Here is a 9,785-nt window from a genome sequence, read left to right on the forward strand (position 1 = left end):
TTGTTGATTTTTCTATTGTTAAGAAAACACTAAGAAAGTGAACATATTTTAGGTTACTGTAGTTTTCGTTGTGGGACCTGGACTACAGGTTAGATCCAATTTTCCCAAATCCCCATTTTCCTACAGAACCAAAAAAAATCAACAAAAATATCATGTTCATTTCGTAGATTAACTTTGCGATCTTCGAAACTATTTGCAGATGCAATGGCACCGAACTTTAACTTTGAGCTTATATATCTCGGTTCCTGTAAAAGATATAAAAAAGTTGACAACTAATAAATTGTTTATCAATTTTAAGATCATCATCATTTTATCAGTTGACACATTTTTGATATTTCTCAGAGAAACCGAGATATATGATTTCGAAGTTGACGGTTTGAGTGCACTTTGTTAGAGAGCCGAGTTTTAGAAATCCCTATTTTCTTTTAAACCAGAGGGAAAAATCAGCCAAAAATATATTTTTCAGTTTGTAAATTAATTTTTGGATATTTGAAAATTCGTGCAGATGCAACACAATCCCAATTTTACCCAAATTTCCTACTTGCTTCGTAATGGTAAATGAACAATACTTCGTGATTGGTTTATTTTCTTTTGCGATTCTTTGAGTTTCTCTCCCAAAGTCTTTGAGTTTCTCTCCCAATTTCTCAGATGTTCTTCAATAAATCATTGAGAAAAGAGAGCGCGATAATCCGACATGTTCAGTGTCAAACCCGCACTCTCTCTTTCTTTTTTCCTTCTGCTGTCCGAATAAACAAGCGAAAAATGACTGTGAGCTCTCATTCGACAATGCTTTTTTGTTGACCAGAGCCAATTATGGCATTCGAGAGAGTGTGGGGAAGAGTGAGAGACTTAGACAATATAAAAACACGTGTTTTGAGCACTTTTGACGGCCATCTTGAGAATATGGAAACTTGAAAACGGGTGAGGAGGAACTTGCTTACCGGCATTCACAGCATATACATTTACTTGGCACAAGTGAAGACGACGCGTAGCAGTGATTCGAAGACGGGAGATGTTATCATATGAGCAACTGATTGAAGTTGTTTGATTGATTGTGAACAGAGAAGAATCCACAATACATTGCTGGAAATAAACTTTTTGTAGGAGATAAACTGTAAAGCCAGCAGTGAAGTTTTGGGATTATTGAAAGGAACGAATCTCTGACGAAATTGTCCAACGAAATTGTGCAAAGCGATACTTGTATTACTGTAGTTAGATGGTGATTTCTTATCTCTCATTTTGCTCATAGACATTGTTATAATTGGGAAACATGAATGGTTTTTCTGCGATTTATAACTTTCCTAAATTCTACAGTATTTACAAATAGCCTACAGTAAGCAAATCGTTAGATGAAAATTAATCTACATACCGTAAAACCTGTAATAGAAGGGCCACCTAACTTTTAACTTTGAGCCAATTTTTCTCGGTTTCTGTCAAAGATATAAAAAAAGTTGTCTACTGATAAATTGTTCATCATAATATCAAAAGTGTTCTGTCAGTTCAACATTTTTTCATATCTTGCATGGGAGCCAAGGGAAATCAGCTCAAACTTGACAATGTGTTGGTTTTTCTATCACAGTTTTCACGATACAGGAGTAAAAGAAAAGTATATGTCTCTAGCTTTCCAAGAAAAAAAACTAACATGAACTGCTCCAGCCGTCTCAATTGCTTCCACTGACGTGATTGGAGATGATTTTGGTCCCAATCTCATCGACAATGATCTCATTGAATAGTCTCCAAGTAAATCCACTTCCCTGAAAACCAAAAGTCTTTTTTTATTCGCTCTTTTTTTCAACTAACCAAAAAGACTTTGACTCATCATTAGTCATTGTGCACATTGTGCCTCCAAGTGCCATTGCCACATTACCGGATGATTGAGTCACTGGCTTGTTGAATCCCACGTCGATCGCACAGATGGGCGGTTCGTCGGACCACGAGCCATCGGACAGACATGTTCGTTCTTCTGATCCAATTAGATCGAAACCAAGAGCACAACTGGAAAAAGGGAATGTACTGGAGAGAAGATTAGGAAGATTTTTTGAATTTCGCTTTGGGTTTGAGAATACCATATTTCCTCTAATGGTAGCCTAAACAAGCCGTTCAATTTGACCTCATTTATCTCATTCCTTGTGAAAGATATTCAGAAGTTGTCAAAAAATATAATATTTTTGATGATATGACAGATATTTTGGCAGTTGAAAACTTTTTGATATCTTTTACAGGGAGGGAGATATATGTGCTTAAAGGTGACGGGGTTGGGTGGTGCTCTATTAGAGTTTTTACGGTATTTGAATTTTGGGGATCATTGCTTTTTCTTGAAAGTTCTACTGTTCTGAAATATTGTAAAGCATTGAAAAATAAATCATAATCAACTAATAATGTTAACTGATGAATGTCAAAATTCTGAAAATAGTATAGAATATGAAAAAAAAATATTGAGATTCAACTTCTCCTTCGAGGAGTTTAATAAAAGAGGGCTATTGAATCACTACAATTTTGAGAGCATTGCAAAATTTACTAAAACAATGTCACTATTTCAATAATCCAAAATAGACTTATCGTAAAACCTGTAATAGAAGGGCCCTCTAACTTTTAAGCTTGAGCGAATATTTCTCGGCTCCTGACAAAGGTATCAAAATTTGTCAACTGATAAATTGTTTATCATAATATCAGGAATATTTTGCCAGATTACTTTTTGATATCTTGCATAGTAGCCTAGAAAAATGAGATCAAATTTGACAGTGTGAGGTGTTTCTATTACACGATTTACGGTATGTTGAACTTTCCTGATTTCTGAATATTTTGAGATTTTGAACTTTTGAGATCCTGCTCTTCTGGAACGAGAGATCGCTCACTCAAAACCAGTCATCATCTCATAGCCAGGAATCACATTTCACACGTCAAGCATAAAAAACCATCGAAATTTAGCCGGTGGCACAACGTGTTCTCTCCGGTAGAAAAGGTGCGCAAATCAGGTCGGTAAACAGGAAAAAACGGAGGAAAAGGAGAAGAAACCGATACGGTTTTGAATTTTGAGTCTTTGAAGTTTTACCTGTATTTGGCTACAGTATCCTTTGCATAAGGACCCGGCTCGTTGAATATGACATGAGCATTTTCAGGTACAAACGGTTGGAGGCAGAACACTGGAGCAATTGATGAGGAAGATGGAGGGAATGTGAGTGCATTGACTCTTCGGAAGAAGAGTAAAAAGAGTAATGGAAAGAGGACCATGAATAGAAAACGATTTGAAAACGAACAAAAAGAAGATGAAGAAGAAGTGTTGTTGTATTATTGTATGTACGTATGTGTGTATGAGATATGACCGGGGGAGGGTTGGGAGAAAAGAATGTATCTACATACGGTGGCTGAGGAGTGTTGCTCGATCGGAGAGAGAGCAAGAATGAATCGGTAGGAGGGGGAGCTCGCGGACGACTCGAGAAGGGCGCGCGCTCGCGGAGAGAAGAGGAGGTAAATATGTGTCTGGATGGATTCACAGTCAGAAAAGAAACTGAAAAGGAGAGCGATGAGAAATAGAGGAGACTGATTTGGATGGACGATCCGAGAAGAAAGCCGTTGTTGTTTATGATGGCTTGCCGATCAGGGGGTGGTGGTGCAAGAGGAGAAAAAAACGGATTTACAGGAAGGCATCGGGGGCATCCATTTGGGGGAGAAATACGAGGAGCATGAAAGGAAAGGAAAAGAAAAAGATAAAGAGAGATACGAGTGAACATTAGGGTAGCATTGAATGAGAACCACGGTTACCACATACTGTGAAATCGCTAATATTTAGAAAGGTCACCACATTGTCAAGTTTGAACTGAATTTTCTTGGCTTCTATATAAAGAATCAAAAATAAGTCAACTGATAAAGTGTTTATCATAATATCAGAAGCGTTTTGTAAGTTGACAACTTTTTCGTATCTTTGACAGGAAATGAGATATATGGGATCAAAGTTAAAAAGTTAGGGGATCCTTCTATTACAGGTTTTACGGTAGTTTAGTTTTTCTGATCGTACTTTTGCTTAAGTGAAAAGACCTTTTGCGAATTTAGAAAGACTGCATCAGTTCAGCACATGGGATCATTTCTTGGAAGATATCAATTGACAGTTGCCAAATTCTACAGTAATTAAAATGTTCTTCATTCTCCAATATGTATTTCAGAAAATTGTGCTTTTCAGGTTTTTGGTTTCAGATTTTGTAGTACCAATTGAAGTTCTGAAAAGAGTCCAATTAAAGTTCTAAAAAACCAGCCAACTTGGTATGCTACACTTCATTACAAGTTGAAGCGATACTGTAGTAATTCCCTTTTTTCCACATTCCGCTTCATCTAGTAAAACGCACATTTTTGTTCGAATTCCCCTTTCCTGTGCACTGGAAAGTGTAAGATCTTTTAACTGTTGAAAAAGCAATCGCATAAAAAAGAATCTCGGTAAACAAATAGTACTTGATACGCCGAATCGCTCCTTTTCATTGTAATACAACAAGTAAAGAAACATAAGGGAGTCCAGTCAGTTCAAGAAGTAATTGGATATACGATGTCCTCTGTACTGTATTTGTATCCATGCTCGCTTCTTTTTTTCCTCTCTGCACCTGCTCCTTGAAAGTGACAAGTGCACATGTGAAATTGGATAGTATTCAAGCTTTTGCCCACCACGGGAGGTACAGGGGAGAGAAGCATAAATCAACCCTATCACTTACGCGTCTTGTCTTTCGAAATAAAAGAGCAAACTTTTCGGAAGAAGGCAGAGAGATGGCAGTCTCTTGTCCGGAAGTCAACGGAAGGAAAATTCGAAGAAGAGGCGCGAAAAATGCGGATTAATAAATGTGTGAAAGTTTCGCTGAGCGGACGAAAAAAAAGAAAAGAAAGGATCAAGTGAGAAAAAGGGAAATAGAACGGTAAAGGAAGCGAAAATACAGGTGGAGCTCACAGCTCCACTCATTCTGAAATATAAACTACAATTCTGAATAAACTGTGGAGATCTTAAATATGATATTTCTCTTTAATACAGAAAATATAGAAATACAGAAATACAGAAAAAAAATCTTAAATATAGAAAATATACACCTATTTCAATTCTCCAAATTGTTCTGTTAACTTTCTAATCGTGTTTTCCACAAATACTCGATTACTCCCAAACTACCTGTTTCTACTCCGAAAATGTCCCTTCCCTTCAAACAGTTGTAAATTTTCAAAAAAAAACTAGCCAAACAGCTGAAAAATAACTTAATAACGTTCTCGATTATTTTAATAATCGAGAAAAAGAAATCAAAAAGGTATTGCCCCGGACGGGATTCGAACCCGCGATCGGTTGCCCGAATGAGAACATAAGTCTCACGCCTTCGACCACTCGGCCACCGGGGCACATATTCTGAAAAATGAGCAACTGGGTTAAAAGGGACCTTTTTGGGGTGAACAGGGTGTTTCCGGGGTAATCGAGTACGAGGAACACGATGGAAACAATATAGTAGTGAAAGACTTGAAGGTGTGAAAGTTTATTAATTTGTGAAATTATCATGAAAACATTTTTTTCGAAACATTTAAATATTGTTGCCTGTTGCACTGTTTTCAGGAGTGATATATTTACTTAATTAAAGAAAGAAGAAAACAAAAGCATGTAAAAACAAAATCTAATTTTATGGTCTTTGCCATTTACTAGTAATGTATTTTTGTTGGTCAGAGAAGATGTATTGTTCTTTTTGTCGCTCTAGCGTTTGAACCCGTGTCAACGTTCGTTCGAAACAAAACTACGACTGTGAATTTGAAAGATCTAACGATTTTCATGACTTCAGGCTCTTCTAATATTTCCGATATTGTTTCCATCGTGTTTCTCGTACTCGATTACCCCGGAAACTCCGTTTTTATCCCAAAAAGGTCCCTTTTAACACAGTTGCTCATTTTTCAGAATATGTGCCCCGGTGGCCGAGTGGTCGAAGGCGTGAGACTTATGTTCTCATTCGGGCAACCGATCGCGGGTTCGAATCCCGTCCGGGGCAATACCTTTTTGCTTTCTTTTTCTTGATGTCTTTTTAGCTGTCTGACCAGACTGTATTTATGAAATTTTAGCACGTAAAAGTTTATTAGTGATCTGATCCGAAAAAAAACCAAAATTCTCTACAAATTTCAAGTTTTATACTGTCAAACTTTTCACATTATCACTGTTTCCTTTGTACCGGAACATTTAGATTACTCCTCACAAAAGTCCATTCTTTGCTGAGCCGTTACGCCTCATCGATCTTATCTGATACATGCGTTCATGTAATTACGACTTAGTTTTATGATGAGAAGAACTATTAAGACCTGTTCTAGTGCATTCCTATTCGTCAGAAAAAAAGAAAATCATTTTCATTCTGTCTGGCGTTTGATTCAGTGGCAATGTAATCGTGTGTTCAGAGTATAACTAGACTACAAAAAAAACTTGCGCGTTTTCTGCTGTTTTCACAAGTTATGATCGTCCTCACTCAGATATTGTTTTCATCGTGTTCCTCGTACTCGATTACCCCGGAAACCACGTTTATTACCCCAAAAAGGTCCCTTTTCACCCAGTTGCACATTTTTCAAAATATGTGCTCCGGTGGCCGAGTGGTCGAAGGCGTGAGACTTATGTTCTCATTCGGGCAACCGATCACGGGTTCGAATCCCGTCCGGGGCAATACCTTTTTGCTTTTGTACTTGATCTTATTACGGCATCGGAACGATGTCAATGTGGGATTTCCTTTAATTTATCAGATTAATTGCATTGATGAGACTCGCAATGTCGTTATAAAAAGATAGCTACAATACTTTTGTAAAGTCGTAACGATACCCGACTCAAGTTTTTCTGTAATAGGGTTATTCAGGGAGTCGGCAAAAAAGGAAAAAAAACTCCTCGAAATTCCAGCCAAATTTTTAAAGTTGATATTTTGACCCCAAACTTTGGCAAAATGTTTCCTATAGTTTTCTCCAGTTTTCGCCATATTTTCAGCCAGATTGGAAAACTCTCCAATCGCTGGAACACACAACAATCGCTGTTCTACAAGGAACACACAACAATCGCTGTTCAATCGCAGGCAGTGGAGAAGTGTTCAAGATTATCCAGGATGTCACCTCAAAGTCTCTGTCGAAGATGCCAGTTTTCGATCCAAAGTATCCAGCACATATTATATATCAATGTGTCAAAAAAGGGACGCTTTCATTGTACGTTTTGGCTGGAACAAAGCGAGAAGGCGAAGCTATCGCGAAAGCTTTATCTTCTGGAAACGAAGAAGACGTGGAAAGGGTCGCTTCGGAATGCGGGACAATTGCTGTGTTAATGTGGAGACCAGTCTTGGCCGACAAAGCTGTAGTCCGAGCTCTTATATATGGTGAGTGCTGTGAATTAATTTTTCATATCTAGTATTCGTTTCCAGGATCATGTTCACATCTTCGCATTCAAGAATCTCTGGACAAAGCAGCGAAGTTCTTTCCATTCCTGAATGCACCGATTGTGAAGTCGAGAGATGTGCTCAAAGAAATTCCTACTCCAACAACGGCGCGAAAGTCTATTCCACCTGTCGGAAAACCTCCTCATGCATCGAGGTTCAATGCACCAGTTCCTGCAGCTCGTCAGAGGATCATGACTGCGGCTGCAGGCAGAACGTCTCGTCAAGGATCCGATGGCTCTGTGGTTGTTCCAAAGGCGACCGTCGCACCAGCTCGAGCGCTGAAAGCTCCACTTCATTCAGAGCACCAGCTAAAGGACCGAAACCGCCTCTCCCACGAAAAGCGCCTGTATCGGCAACAACAAGCTCCAGCTCCACCCAGTCTCGTCCGAATTCTGCTCAAGGAAATGAATCAGCTCCAAAACAGTCCTCGGTAGCGCATCCGAAAAAGTCTGAGCAAGCAACTAAACCATGGGCGATTGTGTCGAAGAAGTCTTCCAATACAGTGAATGTTCCAAAAGATGTGCCGAAAGCTCAAGCTCAATAAGCTCCGGTTTCGACAGCTCCAGTTTCAGAAACTCCTGTTCAGACAGTGACAGTCCTAGAAAAGGTGAAAACTGAAGTTGAATCGACTCCTGTAAAGTCACAGCGGGTACGAAATTTGTTTTTTTTTGAACTATGACAATTTACTTCTTTCAGGTAACTTCTCTTCAACAATCTGTAAACAACACAATAGTGCTCTCTGATTCACCTGTAAACAACACAGTCGTGCTCGATGATGATAGAACCGCGGAAATCGCCGTGGATGATGATTCTAAAATCATCAAATCGTTTTCGAAAAATCTTGCTGTCTTGAATCTGGATGATACTGAAGATGTGTCGGAAACGATGAAACCTGTCACGACTGCAAATGAACCACAACTGAAAAGCTGTCAGACTACACCTCAAGTGGAATCAGACATGACAAAACTATCTGTAGAATTGAACAACTTGAACATCAGGAGTTAGTTGAGCGAGATGGCTAGAAATTTGAGCCAGGAAGCTATCAACGATGCTATGCCGATAGCAATTCGTCAAAAAATGAAAGACATTCTCCAGAAGCTTGATCTCGATGAATCATCAATTGAATACATCCAGAAACTGAGCAGCGATTTAGTGGAAGAAGTCAAGCAGGAGGCAGTGAAAACGGTGAATGTGAGGAAACTTTCCGACGGGCTCCAGACATTGCATCTCAGCAACGATACGATTGGGATGATCAAAGATCTGGCCAACATCGCTATAGAAGAGGCTCTGAAATCGTTCACTCCAGTTGAACATCGAGAAGCTGGTCTGAAGTCGAATACGCTCGGGATCATCGACGACATTGCCACTGAAGCAGTGAACGATGCATTGAAGTCGTTCACAAATACATCTTGTAGTCCAAATGCAATCTCATCAGAGGATCAATCGAAACAAGGAAACGAAAGTCTTCCCGATGATTCGAAACTCTCGGGTGATTGGAGTATGACTTCAAGTGATCAGGCATTTTTTGAGCCTAACAAAACAGTGAATACACCGCAAAGAAGTGAAGAGCAACGCCAATGTTCCACTCCTACTCCAGATATTGCGAAAGAAGTTCTCCATATGCCACCAGGAAGAGGAAATACGATCGGACTTAAGAATGGAAGATTCGCTCGTCCCTACTACTTCGATCTGGTGAAGGTACCAGGCGGAGACAAGACTGTGACAGATGCACACCTCCAAGAGTTTATGTCGAAGGTCCGATCGAGAAAAATGATATTGCCAACGGATAAAGTTTCTGAGGCACAGTTTCAAGCAGTGGTTCGTGCGAAGCAGACGTGGTGTGAAGACTGTAAGCCTAACCAAGTCTTTCTTTCTATAACCTTATCTTTTGCTTTAGGTCATCCGTGTACAATCGTCCCAACACATGGAACAGAGATATTGACGGACTTTCTCGAGAAGAACCAAAAGCAGCTCGCTACGATTCATCTCACATTCGAAACTCCTCTGAAGAGCATCGAAGGCACCCAAGACGAGATCATAAAAATCTCCTTTGATCAAATTCATTCTAACCTTTCTAGAATTATCCTGTAAATAATAATTTTTTGCCTCCCATCCCCCTCGATTGCTTCATGTGAATAACCACTTATTATTTTCTAGCTTGTTTCATTGAACAACTTATGCTAATTCATATAATCCCTCATGTATTATTGCTCCCACCTTTCGTTTATTTTTCGGGGGAACGACGAATTCGAACGTTTTCAAAATCGAACAGACCTAGAATCGAACTGATTCAATTCAGAACAGTCCTTTTTTCGCACACTTACCAGAACAGAACGCGGACAGAATCGAACTGTTACAAGTTCGAACTGGTAAGGGGTCGAACTG

The 9,785-nt window shown here is 39.3% G+C and overlaps 4 protein-coding genes and 3 non-coding genes across 7 annotated transcripts in view; 5 read left to right on the forward strand and 2 right to left on the reverse strand.

Moving 5' to 3' along the window:
• CBG08236 overlaps positions 1-3,231 on the reverse strand; it is a gene marked incomplete at both ends in the record, with an annotated part of 7,870 nt that extends 4,639 nt beyond the window's left edge. The window contains 4 exons of the mRNA XM_045236026.1: positions 942-1,083; positions 1,643-1,754; positions 1,801-1,995; positions 3,053-3,231. Of these exons, the coding sequence (XP_045093719.1) occupies positions 942-1,083; positions 1,643-1,754; positions 1,801-1,995; positions 3,053-3,231 (628 nt within the window). The remainder of the gene's footprint in view (positions 1-941; positions 1,084-1,642; positions 1,755-1,800; positions 1,996-3,052) is intronic.
• Positions 3,232-3,311: 80 nt separating this feature from the next.
• On the forward strand, positions 3,312-3,727 carry CBG25320 (the record flags this gene model as incomplete). The annotated part of the gene is made up of 4 exons (XM_045236032.1): positions 3,312-3,372; positions 3,413-3,478; positions 3,571-3,572; positions 3,602-3,727. 4 exons carry the CDS (start codon positions 3,312-3,314, stop codon positions 3,725-3,727), a joined length of 255 nt encoding a protein of 84 aa, XP_045098765.1.
• Positions 3,728-4,130: 403 nt separating this feature from the next.
• CBG25321 lies at positions 4,131-4,944 on the forward strand (the record flags this gene model as incomplete). The annotated part of the gene is made up of 3 exons (XM_045236038.1): positions 4,131-4,211; positions 4,724-4,836; positions 4,902-4,944. 3 exons carry the CDS (start codon positions 4,131-4,133, stop codon positions 4,942-4,944), a joined length of 237 nt encoding a protein of 78 aa, XP_045098766.1.
• A 333-nt stretch (positions 4,945-5,277) lies between these two features.
• Positions 5,278-5,361, reverse strand: CBG28654. Its single transcript has one exon. It is a non-coding gene (tRNA).
• A 548-nt stretch (positions 5,362-5,909) lies between these two features.
• CBG28388 lies at positions 5,910-5,993 on the forward strand. The gene has a single exon. It is a non-coding gene (tRNA).
• Positions 5,994-6,561: 568 nt separating this feature from the next.
• On the forward strand, positions 6,562-9,491 carry CBG08237 (the record flags this gene model as incomplete). The annotated part of the gene is made up of 6 exons (XM_002639863.1): positions 6,562-6,702; positions 6,962-7,340; positions 7,973-8,049; positions 8,097-8,345; positions 8,496-9,249; positions 9,298-9,491. 6 exons carry the CDS (start codon positions 6,562-6,564, stop codon positions 9,489-9,491), a joined length of 1,794 nt encoding a protein of 597 aa, XP_002639909.1.
• CBG28358 lies at positions 6,566-6,649 on the forward strand. The gene has a single exon. It is a non-coding gene (tRNA).
• Positions 9,492-9,785: the final 294 nt, after the last annotated feature.

Source organism: Caenorhabditis briggsae (assembly GCF_000004555.2).
Source record: "Caenorhabditis briggsae complete genome, chrI, whole genome shotgun sequence".
NCBI classification, from domain to species: domain Eukaryota; kingdom Metazoa; phylum Nematoda; class Chromadorea; order Rhabditida; family Rhabditidae; genus Caenorhabditis; species Caenorhabditis briggsae.